This window comes from Crotalus tigris, unplaced genomic scaffold (assembly GCF_016545835.1).
Source record: "Crotalus tigris isolate CLP2741 ecotype Arizona unplaced genomic scaffold, ASM1654583v1 scf7180000018829.1913635, whole genome shotgun sequence".
Classification (NCBI taxonomy): domain Eukaryota; kingdom Metazoa; phylum Chordata; class Lepidosauria; order Squamata; family Viperidae; genus Crotalus; species Crotalus tigris.
This window is the reverse complement of record NW_024097219.1, coordinates 451,755-473,314: the sequence shown is the minus strand read 5'-3', so window position 1 is coordinate 473,314 and position 21,560 is coordinate 451,755. Positions and strand designations below refer to the sequence as shown.

Genomic DNA, 21,560 nt, shown 5'->3' with positions numbered 1-21,560 from the left:
TCCTGAAAATGTGAAGAATTGCAAGCTATCGAAAATTCAGCCAGGAAGTTGAGGAGTTACAAGAAACTTGGGTAATATAGGACTATTTCTCTGGGACATAAGAGGCACTACATGAGGGCTAACATCTCATTCTGTGTCTCAATCCAGCCTGATGCTGGAGAAAACAAGCAACTTTCTCTATCCCTTGAATTCATTACTGTTAAAGAGCATTCAGGTTTAGTTAGTCTAACATGCAAAGGCTACCATTCTACATGTTGAAGTAAACATGAAGTAACATCTAAGGAATGAGGCAAGATCAAAATGTCTGAGGAAAACGGCCTAAATATTATTTTTAAATTACAGTGCACAAAATAATGTAAAGCTTTATTAATTATTATTTAATTAAATTATAATTAAATTATTTTGCACCAATTGGGATTGCAATAAATAAGGAAAAATGAATTAGAACTGTCTTAATTGATTACAAGCATATAAAAATCCAGTATTTTGATAGCAATTAGGCTGAGTAGGGAGAGTTGCCATTGACATCAATGAAACTTTCTGTCTAAGTCATGACACATGACACAGATTTAACATATTGCTGGTTTAGGCTCTATCATTATCTAACTAATGTACTTAAATACCATCTAAATCAGCAGTCCCCAACCTTTACAGCTTGATGGCCTGGCGGGGTGGGGGAGAGGGGAACCAGCCCACTGCTCATGCAAGTTGAGGTGTGTGTGTGTGCATGCGCCGGCCAGCCACTCACACAACCCAGTCCCAAACAGTCGCAGTAATAGGCTGCAGCTCCAGGGGTTGGGACCCCTAAAATTTCTTGCAAATTTTAAATTATTAGTATTTCATCGAACAAATTCTTAAAATCCCTATTTAAAAACAGCATTTTTTCTTCATTTTCCTTATCCCGCCCCCCCCAAGTAGCTTTATTCATTCCTTGCTTGTAACAATAGCAATAGTGACTAGCATATACAGTACTATATTGGAAAGGAATACTGTGAGAATGAAATCATTTGGTTGAAATGGACAGAGTTGGATACGGAAGTTATTTCTCAAATATGGGAAACCAAATGATATAATGTCTCTGCAGCTGCAACAGATTAATCCCTCTTTTTTTTTAGTTCCTGCAGAAACTGAATACAAGAGAAGCTGCTTCAATGAGTGGCAAACAGGTCCTTTTATTCATGCTTGTGGTGAGCTGTGTAGCATTTCTCTGAACTCATTTTCAAAACATGCACACCTCTGATCTCCACTGTTTCTATAATTATCTTTTGCCAATCATTGTGCAGGTCTACTTTTTAATTAAATTTTATTTAGCATGTTCAACAATCATTTGTTCAGAGACGATTTAGAAGTTATGGTGGTGCTGAACGAATGGTAGTTATGTCTGGTCCCCAAAGTTACAACTGTTATAGCACACCCAGGGTGATGTAATCAAAATTCTGACATTTGGCATCCCACCTGCACGTACAACCCCAGGAACGCTTAAACCCACTTCTCCATCTCCCCTACACTCATTTTTACCCTTTTGGCTGCCTTGGGCTCTGCTGGGTCTGACACCTCGTTTACTTTCCCCATTTCCTTCCTCCTCCAGCTGATGAGGTATGCCCAGCCTGGTTTTCTGAGAGACAATTGCAGGCTACCCCTGCTGGCTGCACCAGGCCTTGTTCAGATTGCATGTGGCTTCCTGGCAAGGCTTTGGAAGGCTTTAAAACCTCACAGGAAAGCCCCATGTGGATTGGATAAAGCAGCAGGGCACACCAAGTACAAAGTGAGCAGAGTTCTGGCCAGCCAAAAGGGGAGAAACGGGTCTGGTGGAGAGATAGAGGGGTGGGGGGACTTGAAGAGGAGGCAGAGGAAGGAGGGCCTTACTTTTCCAAGGCTCAGGATGGGAAGGCCCACGCTGGGAACGGCTTGGATCAGTGTGAGTCCTCACCTAACGACCAGTGGGATTCAGTTAACGATGGCAACAAGGATTGTCAGGATAAACGCTACTAAGCAAATGTTATCATGTAAAGTCATGTTTTATGATTGCATTGCTTAGTATTGGATATTCTGTTCCCAATTACCATCGTAACTCGAGGATTATCTGTATGGGACACACAGTCACAAAGAAACACCATTTCTAGAATAAACTTGAGCAGAAGATAATGTGGACATAGATACCTCAAGGACATCTGTCATATAAGGTTCATTCTGGAATATTGGTTTATTGTCATTCCGGTCCTCTACGATGATAGTGATTTTTTTAAAAGTCTGTTGATAAAAAAGAAGAGGTAAAAACTAGTGATATAAGAGACTAAACGGAAGGGCTTCAGCATTCATGAGTAGAAAAGTATTGAGATATGATCACCATATACAAAGTAGATCAGGCCCTGGACCCAAAAGTACAAGATTCAAAACTCCACTAGACAGCAAAATAAAAGGCAAAACTCCAGTAGTCAGTATATAAAAATATAATCATCACTGTCATCATAATCAACAACAGCAGTTGCAGCTCAGCAAGTTAATGGATAAGAAAAATTGCAACTACAGAAATGTTTTCAACACAGCTGTTACATTTGATTTTGTGTCGTGTTAGCTAATAGAGTTGTGTGGAGGCTTTTTCAATGTTATAACTAATTTAATTTAATTCAGTGGCTTTAGTCAAAGAGTAGCTTGCTCAAACTGTGCTCTAGCTCCTAACTGAGCATTGAGTAGCAAACACACCTCATTGCCCTATTCCCCGTCATAGCACGCTACCATGGGGATTCTGTGCCCCATGTATCCCTCCAGATTTGTCTTTCTCCCAACAAATTGCTTTACTTACTGATATACTGTTATAGTCAGACACTTTTGCATTGAGCAGGATAGCTTTTGTTTGCTGAAAAGAAAGTGCAAAGCAGAAGTACTTTAATAATGATATGCCAACATAATGATCATACTTTGGTTTCATTATGGTTGATAAATAAATTGTATTTATTTACTGCCCATCTCATTGCTTTTTAGAGTGAGATGGGCAGCATATAAATTTAATAAATAAACCCATAAAAATATAGAAATCATATTAATTGTATACAATATACAAGTAGTCCTCAACTTACAACAGTTCATTTAGTGATTGTTCAAAGTTACAGCACTGAAAAAAAATGACTTATGACCGTTTTAGACACTTACAACCAGTGCAGTATCCCATGATCACGTGATCATAATTCAGATGCTCAGCAACTGGTTCATTCTTATGACCATTACTGTGTCCCAGGGTAATGTGATCCCCTTTGCGAGCTTCTGACAAGCAAAATCAATGAGGAAGCCAGATTCATTTAAAACTGTATTACTAACTTAACAACTGCAGTGATTCACTTAACAACTGTAACAAGAAAGGTCATAAAATGGGGCAAAATTCACTTAACACATATCTTGTTTAGCAACAGAAATGTTGGGCTCAATTGTGGTCATAAGTCAAGGACTACCTGTATTAATAAAAGCTGTTACATGTCCATCCTTGGGGCACCCAGAATTGCTTGCATAGCTACATTCTTCATCAGCTGATGGTTCTGAATACTCTTCAGCAGTACCCCATGTAGAGCGCATTGCAATGATCCAAATGAGAGATGACCAGGGAATAAATAACTGAGTGGAGAGCCTCCCAATGCAGGAAAGGATGTAACTTATTGCACAACACAAAGTTGAGCAAAGATCCTCCTAGCCAGGCCTGCCACCTGCTCCTCAAGCAGGGGTTGTGAGTCCAAGAGGACCCCCAGATTATGCACCAGGTCTGCCTAGGGCAGTGCAACCCCATCCAAGACCAAAGATGCTAAATGCCCATACAGAAGAGCCCGCTACCCACTCCATCTTACCAGGGTTCAGATGAAGCCTGCTGTTCCCCATCCAGACCCCCATAACCTCAAATAGTCTCAGGCCTCAAGAATGTACACAGCATCACTTAGTTCACTCAGGATGGAGATCTATAACTGGATAGCATACTGATGATATGTCATTCTGTAATGGCAGATGATCCCACTTAGGTGTTAAAAAGCATGGAGAAAGCCCTGAGCCCTGTGACAACCCACAAAAAAGGGACCTCTCACTTCATATCAATTCTGATTGGGACCAGTCTCGGAGGAAGGAGATGACCCAGCACAAAACTGTGCCCTCACCCCTAACTCTCTGTGTCAGCTGAAAAGGATATGGTATCAAAAAGGTCAATGGAATCAAAAACTACTAAGAGGTCAAGAAGAACAAAGATGGATGCAGTATCCTCATCCTGCTCCCACCAAAGATAATCTAAAAAAAACATGTTTGAAAGAGGTCCAGATAATCCATTTCATTCAGTACCCTCTGAACTTATAGAGTTGTATGCCACCAACTTCTCAACCAGCTTCCCTAAAAAGAAGGTGGGAAACTGGTTGAAAGTTGTCCAAAATGGCAGGCTTCAGCAATGGTTTCTTGCAGAGAAGCGCAGCAGCTTGTCTTCAAACGAAGCTGAAATACGCCCTCCATCAAGGATGAATTCATTATTGCTCAGACTTACCCACATGTCATGAGCTTTATTCCAAATGGCAATTGGACTTTTTTTTTTTGGGGGGGGGGTTCTTTGAAAATATTTTGTTTCTCATTCAAGAAGCTTCTTCAGTTCTGTTAGGGTGAATAGGGGATTGCCTCCAAAAAATGTAGGGCAAGGGGAGAGGAAGAAATTTACTGGATTCATGACTTACAACCCGATTATCAAAACAACAGAAGAAGCTTCTTGGATGAGAAGCGAAACATTTTCAAAGAAAAAAAAAATCAAAGGAAATCCAGTTGGTATTTGGAAAAAAAAGCATCTTTGGAATAATTATGACCTGGATGATTGAGAATCTTCATAGATTCTCTTCACCCAAATATCATCTCCCAAGCAGCCTTGACAAACCAGGAGGGCATAGCTCTAGTTTATATCTGGTGGCACTTACAATCTGAAGGACCATGTTCATTTTTTTGGGTCCAATAGGATCAAAGCTGTTTCCAGATAACTGAGTAGGGTCACTCCCTAGGCATCTCCACAGGATTTGCCCTATGTCTGGCACCCAACTGAATGGCTTTATCTGCCAGATGAATAGAAAATTACTCTGTGTGGCCCTGAAAGTAGGTCTCTGTCCCCTCCCCTTTCCTAGAAGGGTCTGGGTAACCTTAAACAGGGCAGTCAGGTGGTTTCTGCAGACACATTAAGAATGAAGGAGTATTGCTTGGCTGTATTGCTTATCGCCACAAGGTATGCTTTAATAGTGGTTCTAAGCCATACATGTTTGATCAGCTTCATAGCCCATTTTTTTCCAGCAGGACTCTAGATATCCCTTGATTCTTTTTAATACCCTCAACTCTTCCATGAATCATGGACAATATAGGGAACAATGGACCAAAGAAGGTTGCACAGATGAGATCCTGACAAGGTTCTGTCTGCCTCCCTATATAACCTAAGGTTGGATTCACATGCAATACTACGTCAGAAAGAGAAATTACATTATAACTTTAAATCAGTGGTTCTCAACCTGTGGGTCGGGACCCCATTTGGGGTCGAACAACCATTTCACGTGGGTCGCCAAACAAGGCTGTCTGCCATTTTTTCCCCCTTTTCTTTGGCCATACCCCTGGCACCCGGTGATGTATAAGTGGTTGGGGGTCACCACAACATGGGGAACTGTATTATGGGGTCGCAGCATTAGAAAGGTTGAGAACCACTGCTTTAAATGATGAATGAACCAGACCATATTTCTTATTAATACTTCTTCCCCAAGGACAGATTATATGAGATGCCTCAGTTATGAATCATTTATGTCCTTACCCATAGTCTATTATTCCCTTCCCATCTTTTCTGCAAATGATTCCAGATATAGTAGTCCAATAAATCAATTATGCCCTGATTTATTTAAGCCAGTAGTTTTCTTTCCGTCCAGATTTGCAGACAAGTGAAAGCTAACAAACTCCAATAACTAATTTCCAATGAGTGATTTCTACTTTGTTTACAGCTCTTCCTGTAAATAAGAAAACTTGTACAGTAGGGATAAATAACCTGGACCCTTATTAATATTCAAGGATACAACTTTCAAAATCTCAAAATGGCATAAGCAACAGTGAAAGTTAAGTCCAAGGCATCTGCAGGATATTTTGCTCCCAGTTTACACTATATATAAGATACTATAATCTACTAGCAATTTTAAGATCTGTGGACTTTAATTCCAAGAATTCTCTAGCCAGTGGCCACACATCTTAGGTACCAAGATTGAGAAACGCTGATCTACAGTATATAGAGGACAAGTACCTCTAAAGGTGAGTTACTATGATGTTTCTTTGATATCTGCGCTAAAAGTCTCTGACCCAGATTGGGATGGGACAAGGAGGTGGGGTAGGCGAGTTGTTTGTTGATGATGTTCATCTGGTTACAGATGAAAAATTAAACATTGTGAAAATGAGAATAACCTGGTAGAACAGAAGGAAGCAGTGGATATCATCACTGCTGTATACAAACAATAGAAAAAAGAAAAAAACTTTAATCTGAAGCCTTTCAGGTTATAGATATTTTGGGAATGCATGCTAAGCAACTAAGTCTAAATTTCCAGAACTTTGTGTCTTTATTGATTCTGGATCAATCTGATTACTTCCAGTTCAAAATAAGATCTTGTGAAGACACCATTTTTAAAAAAAAGAAAAGAAAAAAGGACACCTGTGGGAGATGAGTAATTGTAGGCCAATCATCTTAATGTTTCTTTTAAGCAAATTAGAGGCAATGGTAATCCAAGAAAAGAAAAGATGAGTATTAATCAAATATCAATGCATTTTAATTTAAACGAGATAAAAGAAACATACATTGGTGCAAACTGTCTGTAAATAAGCAGGGAAAAGTTCTTAGGATCACAACAGAGAATTCAACAAGGGCAGTAGTGAAAAGGGCAAATTCTGTGTCAGGGATCATTGGAAATCTATGGTATATAAATCCATAATTCTGGCACATTTGAAAAAGGATATAAAGTAACAGAGCTGCAGAGTTCTGTAATAGCTTTATTCCCTATGCCATCCATCTGGTAAACTTGCAAGATTAGTTTTTCTCGCCATGCACATGCATACATAACCCAAACTAGACTGTTGTTTTCTCTTTGTCATATATGTGGGTATATGCATAATTCTGTATTTATTTATTTATTTTTGTCATATTTATATAGTGTATATCTAAGGTGATCCTTTGAGAGCTGAATACAATGAAATTTCATTTTAATGTATGCCAATTAGTGTACATTCAAAGTGACAATAAAGTTATTATTCTACTCTATTATTCTAAAAGGCAGCTCAAATGATCTGAACAGGGAGCCTGAATGCCTATCTTATGAGAAAAAACTAGAACATTTGGAGCTTTTTAGCTTAAAAAAGGGTGACTTGGAGGTGGATATGATCAAAGTATGTGACTTCATGCATGGGTTTGGAGAAAAACAATTGACATTTTTCTGTTCTCTCGTCTCAGAACATTAGGATCAGGGTTCATCTAATTAAGTTGGATAGAATATATTTTAGAACAAAAGAAGTTAATTTGTGGAATTCATTCCTACATTATCTGATGTTAAGTCACTGATTTGGATGGCTTTAAAGAGGGTTGGATAAATTCATGGAGGACAGATCTATTGAAGTCTTTCGGGCTAACATGAGTTAATATCTAATTCAGGGATAGTTAAAACCAAATGTGGATGTTCTGGTAGGGTTGTGGAAAATTCAGAAGTATGGAGCACAACCAAGGAGAAGAAACCATGTTGTAAGAATGACTGATCCCTAAAAATAAGAAAGCAAAGATTTTTATAGAACTTGAGAACTACAAGGTAAGAAGCCTGATTTGTTTCCCACCTTGTAGTTCTCAACATCTATAAACTGACCCAGATTGGATCCTGCAATATTATCCTGGGACACATATATTCGCCTTCATTCTGATTTATTGCCAACTTTTGGAGAAGCTAGAAAGATCTTATCTATGTACTTCGGATTGTATTTGCAGGCTGTTTTTCTTTTAATCCTTTTATTGCAATGTTATAAATCTTGATACAATGTATTCTTTCAATGCAGATTTCAATGCAATAAAGTGTATGTAATATATTATGAACATTCTATTATTTACAAAGATTGAAATATTGAAAAAAGGAAAATGTCTATCAATATTAATAGCATTTAGGATGTTAATATTGCAAGCATAAAATTATTTAACTTTTCATCCAAAATTGAATATAACAGTCTGAAACTAATTACTTCATGTTAAAATCTCCCCTGCTCTTTTAGTAAGTGTGCATGTGAGTGAGTGTGAGTGTGCACAGAAAGAGAGAAAGATAAATAAAAGGAAATAAGAGATAAATGAAGGAAATTTAACAAACATTAAAATACCTAAAAAGAAGAGAGATAACAAAAAACATGGCGTTGATTTTTGACTTCTCTCTTTTCATACATTTGCTAATTTGTGATGTAGTATTTGTAAAATACTCAGGTGCCCTAAAAGCCATTTAGGCCGCAAGTGCTTGTATGTATGTGCCTGATGTGTTGTATGTGTCAGTTATTGTTAATTGTAAGGCAAAACAAGCCTTTTGGGAGCAAAGCTGGGGGAGTCCATTGTTAAGAAGATGGAATGTTGAGGTAATGATGGGGAGAGTCCTTGATTGAGGATGGAATTTTTAGTATCTCTATATTGCAATTTCCTTCTTAGGATTCTGCCCTTGGGCTATACCGCGAGAAGAGTAAGGAGGCTTCTAATCTTTGATTTAGATCAGGTGTGTCCTCTTCACTCCGTGTGGCCTAGGCAAGCAAAAAGATTGAACACCCATGGTTTAGATCAATCATGCTGGCTCAGGAACTCTGGGACTTGAAATCCACAAGTCATAAATTGGCCATAATTCCCCATTTCTAGTTTAGATGAAACTGGAGGGAGCTTTGTGTGGGGGCAAGGAAGATCAGTTTGAAAAGATTAGGCAAAGAGAGGAGCTTCAAAAAGGCAGGGAGGAAAAGGGTTCAGCCTCATTCTGAGACCTTCTTGGTTCTATAAAAAACAGTTGAAACAGAACAAAACTGGATCATTTGTCTGATTTTCCAGTACTGTGGCTCTCCCTTGGCATTACCATGTATTCCATCCATTCTCCAGAGGCTATTCTTTTTCTTCAGTATACTTTTTCTCCAGACTTACTTTTTTTAAAAAATGTAGTTCCTGTGCTATTGTTCTGAGGGTTCCAGTTTAAAATGACATTAAAACTTGTATTCACAAGAATCTCTTTAACACTTCTTTACATTTTTCTTCCACCTACATCTTTCACTTGAATGGGGAAGGGGTTTCTGAATATGACTTTCATGGCCATCCACCATTTCTTTCCTTTGTTATTTATCCTTACAGTATTTAAATGTGTACTGGAGTGACGAACAACAATATTTTTAAAACAAAAGTTTTTACTCGCATTCCTGCAGGGATCACAATTTGTGGCAGGGCCCAGCCAATCTTGATGGATCTTGAAAAAAAACTAAGTGGAATTGAACCTGATTAATACTTGGATGGAAGACCATCAGGGAAGAAATGCTATTGAATAGAATAAGACATTTTTGAAAAGTTCCAAGGTCCAGAAGAAAGGAGTGGTAAATCACTTTCATGTTTTTTGCCAAATGCGTTTTAAAAACCTCTTCGTGTAGTAGTCACTAGGGACCTAGTAAGTAACTTTATGACCAGTTCTTACACTTACCATCTTTGCAGGTCAATAAAGCAAAGGAAAGCTGGAGTAAGATATTAAATACAGTTGTGATTTCACTTAACAATCATTTCACTTAATGACTGAGTTGCCACTCACAATTGTGGTCACTAAATGAGGTCATTCAGAAGGAGGTTGCCAGAGATGCCATCTGCCCAGCCCTGGTTATGTCCCTTCATATCTTTACCTCATAATCCACAGGTTGCTTCAGCGTCACGTTGCCTGTTCTACTATCAGCTGAGAAGTAGTAAGCATTTTCACCCTCAATGCTATAGTATAATGAATCGTTTTCAGCATCCACTGCCACCAGCTGAAATACCCAGGTGCCTGCAATGAAAAATGAGGGCTAGAAACAGAGAAGATGACAGGAAAAAACCACAGAAATGCCTGGTTTTAAAAAAAATCCTTATGGCCACTGACTTTTTCCTCCAATTGTCTCCCTGAAGTCACACCTTTTAAAAGAAACCTGAATGGTTTCTGGGTTTCTTAATTTATTTAGTTTAATTTCATTTATATACCCATCTCATCAGAAAGTGACTCTAGGCGGCGTACAACAAAACTAAAACAATAGCTAAAACCATTATCATTAAATTATTTTTTAAAATATTAAAAAGTATAAAAAAAGAGCCAAAGTAATGAATAATAGATGTAGGGATTTTAATAACAACCAAGCCGTCTCATCACTTCACCCATTCCCCGGGGTGCCCAGGTCTGCTAGCATAAGCAGATCTAGAGGGGCTTTGGAAGCTTCTTACCATGTCCTCTTACCACAATCCTTTTACCACATCCTCAATATGCATAGGCTTATACCTTCTCTATCTTCACAACTATTGGCTGAAATGATGGGAGCCACAGTCTGTCTCATTATAGGTCTTAGCCTAGGAAGGCTATGAAAAATAGCATTGACAAATATAGAAATACTGGCTTTAATTTTCTGATTCCAAACAAAACTTTCTCCATCACTAACCTATAGGTGTGTCCTCTGGCAACCTAAACGTGCTGCTCATGTTGAACTGTGGAGCTGTGTTCGCAGATGCTGCAGGAAAGACAGTCAGCTGAAATTATGATTTCATGAGCAAAAGACAATCCCCCACCCATTCACACCACCCAATCTTCTAATTCTTCCTTCATCTGAATTTCCTCATAATATCTTCTGCCATAGTTCTTAGTATTTCCCAACATTCAATAGACTTAAGTCTAATGGACTTAATGATACCCTTAACATGGTTTCCAGAACAACAATGGTCTAGTCTTAGCAAGAAAGACCCTGGAAAATGTATAGTTCAAGAGAGGTTGAATACTAAGGTGACTTCCTCATTTATTGAATGTTTACTTTAATGTAAATCCTACTGGTTGCAATATATGGAATTGTAGTCCAGGTTGTAATTCTCACTTGAAGATGTTCTTCCATCCAATGCCAAGCCTCAGTATTGTCTCAGCAGGCATGAACTGGCATAAAAGTGAGGGATGAATTTTTCCACAGAAAATCTTACCTAATGGCAGAAATAGAGAGAAAACTACCCATGAAAGCCTGAGCATCCTGCTGAGGCAAGGAGATCTGCAAATACAACAGAAAGGAAGGATTAACTATATTGAAGATAAAACTGCTCATCCTGCCCAGGGCCCGGTTGTTTGCAAGATCACATTCGTTGTTGAGAACGGCTGTCCTTGGAAAGCAGGAATGGTGTTCATTTAAAAAAATTATCACAATGAAAAGGCAACAGAGAATTATGTGCAATGTAGATTTACTCATATGCCATATTTTATAGCTTTATTATGCCTCTCAAGTACTATATAAAAATTGTTTTCTGGGTGTAGTGACTGAATAAATGCTAAATTGCATTAGCAACAAAAGTCTCCTATCTCTAATAATGTTTTATGGCATTACAAGCAGGAGAGTCTATGTTTATCACAGAATTTCAATATGCTCTCTTACCAAACTGCCCAACATAAGCAGAATAAATATATGACGTAAGTAGCATATTATGCACGCCAAAGAGAGAAGACTAATTGACAATTATCTTATCCACATAGATCTAGAAGAAATGGGATGGTAAAGGGAAAAACTCAATGTAAAAATAGCACACACAGAGAGGAAATTTTGTTTGTTGAAACGTATTCAAGAAATAACTTCCAGAAAAATAAAGCATTAATGAAATACTTCTGAAGCAGTAGTAAATTTGGAGTCAATTTTTTACTCAGTGCGGGATTGGAATGTTAGCTACTAGTGTGTTAGGTTTCCAGGAAGACTAGAGATGACAATTTCAGTTACTCTTAAAAATGACAAGAACTTTCTACAAAGGAGCCTGGAAGGTTCCTAAAAGGATGTTCAGCTCCTGGGTTCTCCCATTTCTTAAGCAAAGCCTTGAGAATTTGGGTATTATCCTGGAGCTTCAGACTGATTGCAAGGCCACTCCAAAAAGATCGTTCATGAAATGCAAGCACAGAATCATTACATCCACAATTAGTTCATGTTTCCTTAATCCAATCTTTAAGTAAGGTAACCTAGCGCAAAAACTGATTGAGCTTCTGCATCTTTAATAGCTCTGTACAAGAGAGGAGAACATAGAACAGTTTGCTAGGCAAGTCAACTTGTTGAAATGCCACGGCTGCATAAGGAAGAAAACGGACAGGAATTAAGGCTGTTTTGCATCTGGCCACCCTTGTCACACATGTCAGCCTGCACTTTTCCTAGTAAAGAAATTAACTAGGTAATGCTTTGGTGTCCTGCGTACTGAAAAATACAATTTTGCAGAACGGGAGCAAAAGAACGGGAGGATCACATACACTTGCCACTATTGCAAATTGTTTTACTTGCTCTATAGTTAGAAAAACCGAAGGATTGTTTGGCTCCTAGGAAGATAATATGAAGACTGAAAGATTAATTTACTTAGGGACCATAAATCAAACAATAATCAAATGAATCAGAACAAATCCAAGCACCAAAACAATAATAATAACAACATAAACAGGAATAGAAAATAGATGCTATAAGAATGCCATTGGATCAGGCTAACGGTCTTTTCTGGTGTAGTACTGTTTTCAACTGGGATCAACTTCCCTAAGAATAAATGGGACAAGATTTAAATGTCACTTCTTGTTATTTTCCTTCAACATCCATCAATCATGGATATACTACCTCAGATCAAGGCGGCTTTATTTGGCCATAGGCTTATCTTCTACAAGGAAGCTTCAGTATTTTAAAACAATCACTTAGGCTGGCAGCCATTATGTTAATTGTATGGCTAGTACATACTTGTTGCCAGCATGTTTAAGTCAGGTGTGCTCCTTAAGAAACTCTTTTGCAAGCAAGAATCCATACAAGATCTGCAGTAACTTAGGCAGGCTTACCACAAACTTCTCATATATACCATCCCATTAACCCTGAAGGATTTTGCAAGTTTAGCACTTGCTCTTTACGCAGAGCACTTTCCTTAGAGGGGTTCGGAGCCATGGCCCCCTTTAGGTTGGAGTAGGGCTGCCTATTGTCATTCTAATCCCATTTTCCCTGGACACCCTTCTAAAGAATATCCCACAGATCACAAATCTTACCTTGAATCATGCAGACTCATGGGGCATTCCACCGTTCTGTTGCAGGTGATGGAGGTCTGAGTCCATCGTGCAGACTTTGGCTCCTGTTATAAATTAGCTGATCAATCATTAACTGAAATGAGTAGATAGAAAAATTGAAATCTCCTTCCTTGAAAAGGCTTCCTTTTCTGATTGTCATCAGTGCTGAAGTCTCATTTATGCATTAAATTGTCCTTTATGGTTGGGAAGGAAAGCTTGAAACTCCTGAGGCTTCACATGACTTCCACTCCTATTCCTATGGTGGCGATTTCTCTATTTTTTATATAGAATATACCCTGCATTTTCCTTTTTGGTTAGTCTGACCACCATGGGGCACTGAGTGATCACTTTCATCTTTTACTGGGACTCTTCTTTGGGGTTCAGACTCTCTATCTGGAACTGAAGTCACAGACCTCTATATTTTAGATGGCTATGTACAATACATTCCTTAAGAGCTATACAGGTTCTGGCCCTCAGTGGTTGCAGGAAGGGATGTATAGAAGTGCCATCAGAATGGTATAGACATAGTTACAAAGTAACAATGGCACTGAAGAAAGTGACCTATGACTGGTTTTCACACAATTATTGCAGCATCCCCAAAGTCACGTGATCAGAATTCAGATGCTTGGCAGCTGGCAGGTACTTATGACAGTTGCGGTGTGCTGGGGTCATGTGATCATCATTTGTAATCTTCCCAGCTGGCTTCTGACAAGCAGAGTCAATGGGGAAGCCAGATTCACTTAACAACTGCAGTGATTTGTTTAACAACTGTGGCAAAAAGGTTGTAAAATGGGTCACAACTCATTTAACAATTGTCTTGCTTAGCAATGAAAATATTGGGCTCGATTGTGGTCATAAGTTGAGAAATAAATGTATATGATCCAACTTCCCTTAAGCTCTGAGAGCAAAAAAATAAAGATATGTTATGTCATGCCCACATCTGCTGGGTTTTATATAATTCTCACTGTGTCCTTTCCTATCACCCAGAAGCTTTTCAGAACCACAGCCAACTTCCTCTATCAAGCACTGGTCCAGTTTACAATTTATGGCCCTGCCTCTGTTGAGTGACAGATCAGCCATGAGAATATTAGATAATCTCATTTGCTGGATACTTTGTGTCATCTTGTCTTCAGTGGGAAGGAGGGAATGGCAGATCGGCCAAAGGCAATCACTGCAGGGGGAGAATTATCCAAAAGGAGGTCCCACAGTCAAACAGGGGAGAAGGAGAAGGAGGAGCATGCACTTTTCACCAGATGATTTCCTCAGAGCCCTAAGTGAGAAGCCTCCAGAAAGACACTTTGGAAAGCAAGATCACAGTCTAACTCCAAATGCCATTGCAATGAATCAGTATAGATCCCCTGGGACTGCAGTCTGTCCATTCCCTCACACACTGATGTCTGGGTGTGTGGAGAGAAACAAAAGAAGGTATCAGAAAGAAGAAAAGCATACTGGGTGCTCTAAAATATAAAGAATATGCGGCTTCACCCTGTCTTGGTTCTGACCTCCCCCTTCGCGCTTACTACCATCACCACTGCCATGGGATGCAGCTTTCAGGAGATTATTGCTGATAAAAGGCTGCTTTCTACAGACTCAAATTTCACGTGGCCACCAAGTCTTTTTTTTTTTTTTTTGCCTGTCCCACTTCCCCTCCCATTCCTTTCATTACACATGAGCTCACAAGTAGATGATGAATCACTGACTTGCGTGGTTATTTCAGCCATAAGTACCTAGAGTACAGTATATTCCACAGGGTTGCCTTTCCGACTGAAATGCAGCTTCTTATACATTGCAGTTTGCCGTTAATGGGCAAAACTAACTCTATTTTCAAGCCTTCCCATCTCTTAGTCCTCCTCTCTTAGCTTTCCTCAGGCCCCCTTTGGCACTTGCACTCTTCCTTGGACTACTAGTATGGTCTCCACCGCACCCCACCTACCCATCCCAAATTGTGGCTTTCTCTGCCAATGCAGCACTTTCACACTTGATGCCTTTGTCACTTGCTGTGTTTTCCTTCACTGTGCCCTTAAACCCTCATCTAAATTTTGTAATATGTCTGTAGAAATTAAAGATGGCCTACAAAACCATTTTGATTTTATTTTTTTCATCTCCTTTGTGTGGCAAGAGATTTTCAATAATTCCTGTTTTCCCTGTAACAGGATCTACAAATATAGTTTCTCTTGTCACAGCAGGGGTCAAGGATGCCAGGGTGATATCCCTAGCTATGGAATTGACTGTGGGAAAATGACCACCTTACCCCAGACTCCTGTGTTCTTGCCTCATGGTTCCTCTCATCTGTTGGCCTTGAACTCAGAGCCCTGCTTAGGCCAGAAACACCAGCAAACTGGCAAGGGCAGATTTCTTCAATTTGCTGGCTTATTATGCTTTTGACCTCACATTGAAGTAACTGGCAAGCAAGAAGATTTGCCAGCCGGGGTCTTGTCCTGTTGTGTGTTGGGGGGGGGGAGGAGTAGCGTAGCTTCCCAAGTGACCTACTTTCAGGAACAAATGAAGAGTGTGCAGTTTCCATTCAGGCAGAAGATGAGGGAGGCCTGAGCAAATGAGGAATCGCTGAATGTATCTTCCTAGCTTCTAATCGCCAGTATTCTAGCATGTTATTAGACATCCATCAAACCAAATAAGATTCCTTAGAAGTCGGGGTTTCCTTTTGCAAAGCCCCAAGAAATCAAGAACACAAAGGACAACAGAAGATAAGATGGCCTTTCCATAGTAGTTGCAAAGTCTTAGAAAGTGAAGAAGTGAATCATAATGAAATCAAAACAAACTGTTAAATTTAGAATGGCTAAAGTAAAAACGAGCCTTAGGCTGCAATCTTTTGTCTGCTTATGTAAGCGGAAGCCACCATTAAACAAGCTTGCTGTTGAGTGACATAACTACTACATTGCCCTGCTAGTTAGTTTAAGACAAGAAGTGAACAAATGGAGTTTGGCAGTTCGGTATGATTAATAAGAGAAGTGTTTTGTTTTTCTTTGGTTTGGTTTTAAATACCAAAGGGCTATTTTCTTTCATTTATTAATCCCAGTGGGAAAGGCTTCGGGTCCTTCCAGTTATTGCAGGTCTATACTTCTCCTTTCCCTGACCGTGAAATATTGACAGAGGCTAACATTATCCGGAAGACTTTTGTCAAAATAGCTAAGTTTTTATGACACAATTTCCAGCCCTGTATGATTTCAGCATCTTTTTTGTTTTTTATTCTGTCACTTTGAGAAAGAATGTGAGGTGAGAAAGCAATATACTGTTCTTCTTCTTGATGAACCTTTCATCTTCACCCTTGATGGGGTAGCTCACTGTAAGGAAATAGGAAATTGTCCTTCATAGCCTTACAGTTATCACTCAAGCTTGGAAGATTGACCATTTATTTATTTTGACACACTTCATGCACAGTTCGGAAGACTGCTCTTTAAAAATCTGCAAAGAAAAAAGAAGAACCTGTGTTTGCTGTGAGAAGTTACCAAGGGTGTTAAATCAGTGTTCCTTTCACTGGAAAAGGAGCATTTCTTTCAACATTAAAAAGTGAGAATAGATTTTAAGAACACCTTTTAAGTATTCTCAAGGATGAGAAAGGAGACCAAAGCATTTACAAGAGTGAAAGAGCTCCAGAATTCCAGAGCAGTGAGATTCAAAGGCAAAACCAGCAGCCACAAGGATACATAATTAACAAGGTACACCTCTATATAGCAAAATGCCATGTTTTCTTCTCCATTATTTCTCTGAGGTTGATTAAGTGACTTTTCTGGGTGTGTCCTTCTGCAATGCACAGTACCTTGCAGAGAGTGAAAAATCAAGTGATGAAGTGAAAAAACTTTTTTGAAAGTGAGTGAAGTGGGCTAAACAAGGAGCTTTCAACAGAGGAAAAATAAAAGCGATGACATGATCTGGGATATGACTGAAGCTAAGAAGGCCTAGAAGGAGAATTTTAAACATTTGTACAGGAATGAAAGCAATCTGTTAAGCAATGGGATAGAAACAAATAAATATTAGTATCCAAGTAAAACAGGATGAAGATAAAGTCTTAGATATTATATAAATGTTGGCTGCAGGTATACTGCAACTGGAGCAATGTTAAAATATGGTTGCATTCTATTAATAGAGAGAAGGTGCATCATATCTCACATATGTGCAAAGACTGCATTTGTGCCTGATGATTGTAAGAATGTCATTAGTATTCTTTTAACCAAGAGAAAAGTGGTAAGAACAAATACAAAAACTACATGGGAGATTTTGTTAATTGCCTCAGAAAGGGACAGAAAGGGTACAAGAATTGAAAAGGAAGTGCAATGTAGTGTGTATCAGGCAGATGATGTGCAGTCCAAATTTTTGCTCTTCAACTGTCAAAAAAAAGGTGTTTTGTATGTTTGTTGATTTAAAGAGTATGAGAAAGTGAATAAAATTGAATTAAGGAATATTTCAGTGAGCCAGCAGTGTGCTGCAGCTGCCAAAAAGGCCAACACAGTGCTGGGCTGCATTAACAGAGGGACAGAATCAAGGTCACGTGAAGTATTAATACCACTTTACAATGCCTTGGTAAGGCCACACTTGGAATACTGCATCCAGTTTTGGTCACCACGACGTAAAAAAGATGTTGAGACTCTAGAACAGGGGTGTCAAACTCAATTTCATTGAGGGCCACATCAGCATTGCAGTTACCCTCAGGGGATGAGTGGGTGTGGCCAGGGTGGGTGTGTCCTGTTAGGTAGACATGGAGGGAGTGGGTGTGGCCTACTGAATGGGCATGGCCAGCTCTACATCATTCGCGCCAAGGGTGCCTGTGGGAGCCTAGGCAGGAGTGGGACAGATCTGAGGGTCTCTGGCAGAAGGAGGTGGGACCAGGGCAAGTGCCAAGGCATGGTCCACTGGAGGAGCCTCACTGTTCCTCTCAGGCCATGGGGGAGGGGCTGGATGGTGGTGCGGGCTGCCAGAGCCCTGGGCAGCAGAGGTCAAATGCCCAGACTGGCCCTTGAGCAACCACGGCAACAAACCCAACCCCGCTTCCTCAAGGCTGCTGCTCAAGGTTCTCCTGGTTCCTTGTTGTTTCCAGACAGCCTTGTGGAGCTAAGACTGAATCCGTTTCAGCATAGATGGCCACCACAAAATTGTACTTTGGCTCCTGGCAGGCCTTGGCCAGGGCCAAGGCAGAGGGGGCTGTTCCCTCACTGTTTCCAGGATGGCTTCGTGGGCCATATGACACCACTTTGCAGGCTGCATCCGGCCCCTGGGCCTTGTGTTTGACATGTCTGCTCTAGAAAGAGTACAGAGAAGAGCAACAAAGATGATTAGGAGACTGGAGGCCAAAGCATATAAGGAAAGGCTGCTGGAATTGGGTATGTCTATTTTAATGGAGAGAAGGACAAGGGGGGGACATGATAGCAGTATTCTAATATCTCAGGGGCTGCCACAAAGAAGAGGGAGTCAAGCTATTTTCCAAAGTGCCTGAAGGCAGACAAGAAGCAATGGGTGGAAACTAATCAAGGAGAGAAGCAACCTAGAACTAAGGAGAAACTTCCTGATAATTAGAACAATTAACCAGTGGAACAACCTGCCTCCAGAAGCGGTGAATGCTCCAACACTGGAAGTTTTTAAGAAGAGACTGGACAGCCATTCGTCCGAAATGGTATAGGGTTTCCTGCCTGAGCAGGGTGTTAGACTAAATCAGTGGTTCTTAACCTGGGCGATATTGCCCCCCAGGGGGTGATTTCATTTTTCAGGGGGGCAATGGAACAAAAAGGGGCAATGCAGGGGCAAAGGAACAAAAAGGGGGCGATATGGGGGCAATGGAGCGAGAAGTTTTGGGGACACTTTTGAGACTTTTTCGTACAGTGAATTGCTGTATATCTGTTGTACCAAAACATCAGATCGAATTGAATTGTGTTTTCAAATGTTCCTCCAGCTAGCTTCAGTACAGAACGCCGTACATATGTGAAGATGCATCGCTTATCTTCATGCGCATTGCGCAGCAGCCTCTACCCATACAGTAGCGCGCCATTGGCCACAATATGGGAGATATGGGAAAAAGACTGGAAATAAATTATTTGCATTGATATGTCCTGATGACAATTTTAAAGAAAACAAAAAAAGTGTTTGCATAAATTGAAGAATTATTTCCTATGTTGTGATTGAGAGGTTATGTTGGGGGAGGGGGGCGATGACAACTTCCTTATTGGCTCAAGGGGGCGATTCGTTCAAAAAGGTTAAGAACCACTGGACTAGATGACCTCCAAGGTCCCTTCCAACTTTATTATTATATTATTATTACTACTACTACTACTATTACTATTATATACAGTTGAAGGGTGGTTTTGAATTTGATGAGCAGGCCATGGTGAAAGTCAAACATGCACAAGAATAAATGAAATATTTTTTAAATGATTCAACACAAAGATGACATTAAAAAAGGATACGCCATCTTCCCGTGATTATTTCATATATTTTGTCAATGAGTGCATAGAGTGATGTTTAAAGATACGGTGTTGCAAATATGCATGGGCAGGTGCTTTTAAATGTAGATGATGTTCTGCCATTGACCGAGAATCCCAATGATTTGCACAAAATGTTGAATAGATTTAAAACCAAATATTTCAAAGATCAAGAAAGCTATTTTTAATAAGGAAAATGGAGTGAACTGGAGTGAATGATTGCAAGTTGTAAATGATGAAAAAATAAGTGCAGGTGGTCCTCATTTAACAACCACTCATTCCGTGATTGTTCAAACATGTGACAATGCAACACGAATGATGATTATGACCAGTACTTGAGTTTCTGGCCATTGCAGTTCTCCTTCAATCATATGATTGTCATCAAAGCATTTGGCAACTATCCTGGTGTTCTGACCATTGCAGCATCTCAAGTTCACGATTCCAATTTGCCAGCTTTTCTCCTGGAACCCCACAAGCAAAGTCAATGGGGAAGCCAACAGAAAGTCAGAAGTTGCATTTACCTGAGGTCCCTGCTTAATAACCAGCAGTGATTCGCTTCATGATGGTGATCAGAGACTGCTAGAACAGAAACCATTGAGCAACATGGTTTTGTGATGTCATGTTTTACTATTGCCTTGCTTAATATGGAAATCCTGGTCTCAATTACTGCTGCTCAGTGATTTATGTGATAAGTTATGTAACTTGGGATAGTCTTTACTAAAGATGGGGAACTGAATGGAAACATTTTGATATGTAGATGCTGGTGGAAAAGATAGTGGATAGTACATGGATTGATGGAAATAATATTTATAGAAAAAAAAATGAAAATGACCCCCTTTGTTATATAGAAATAAAAGTTGGAGAAATATAACAGTAAGTTGAATGCAGTGGGAATTGGAACTTAAGATGTGCATGTGGTAATAAATAGACTCAAGAATGAATGGATGCTGAGTTAAGCAAGAACTGAATTACAGAACAGATTAAGTATAGTGCCAGTGAGGCATTTTTGACTCTTAATCACATAGATTTTCTCCATGAGAATCTATCCTTTACCTGGTCTTTCAGGTCTTCTAATAATGCACTCATCAGCATCGTAACCAGGTCCATCCACCTTACTCTGATTCTCCTCTTCTTCTTTTTCCTTCTACCTTTCCCAACATTAGAGCTTTTTCTTGTGAACTAAATCTTCATATAATGGGTCTGAAGATAGAATAATTTGAACCTGCTCGTTTCTGCTTCTAGTGAAAATTCTGGGTAGTGTCACAGGTCACCTTTGCTTTCACAGTTCTGGCTTTTGTAGACATAAAGGTTTGGCATTTGAATACAGGGCAGGTCTTGGTAAGTGCAGATAATTAAACCCATGAAATGTTAACATTATTCAAATCCGTACTATAACCAAGTGACACTTCTATGGAAAATATGATAATTAATTCCAGCTTGACATAAATAGGCAATGAAAATTTTTAAACATAAAATTTTATACACATATGAATAAAATATTACAGTGAAGGATAAAACAAATATGTTTTTAATTTAAATTTATGGTTTACAAAGTCACAGTGTAATTATAGAAAGCAAAATAAAAAAATAAAGTTCTACCATAGATTCAGGCATCTCATTCTATTTTAGTGTTGCTATGACCACATTCATGTTATTCAGTTATATTAAATTTTTGTTCCAATGTAATAAGCCTCTTTTTTTAAAAAAAAAAAAAACCTTGTACTGTTTTTGTCGAAGTCTACATTTTCTCCATTTTGTATACCCAATGATCAGCAGTGTCTAAAACCCCAACAGCAACTGTTGATGCCCTAGCCCGGGGGTAGGCAACCCAAAACACTCAAAGAGCCACTTGGAC

General features: G+C 39.4%; 1 protein-coding gene across 15 annotated transcripts in view; it reads right to left on the bottom strand.

Moving 5' to 3' along the window:
• The window catches only part of CDHR2 (cadherin related family member 2), a 68,005-nt gene that overhangs the window by 28,875 nt on the left and 17,570 nt on the right, over positions 1 to 21,560 (bottom strand). For all 15 annotated transcript variants that reach the window (XM_039356721.1, XM_039356714.1, XM_039356720.1 and 12 more), the window contains 6 exons: positions 13,260 to 13,342; positions 11,201 to 11,265; positions 10,675 to 10,743; positions 9,895 to 10,034; positions 2,804 to 2,857; positions 2,161 to 2,250 (listed from right to left, as the gene is read on the bottom strand). In XM_039356721.1, the coding sequence (XP_039212655.1) occupies positions 2,161 to 2,250; positions 2,804 to 2,857; positions 9,895 to 10,034; positions 10,675 to 10,743; positions 11,201 to 11,265; positions 13,260 to 13,342 (501 nt within the window). The remainder of the gene's footprint in view (positions 1 to 2,160; positions 2,251 to 2,803; positions 2,858 to 9,894; positions 10,035 to 10,674; positions 10,744 to 11,200; positions 11,266 to 13,259; positions 13,343 to 21,560) is intronic.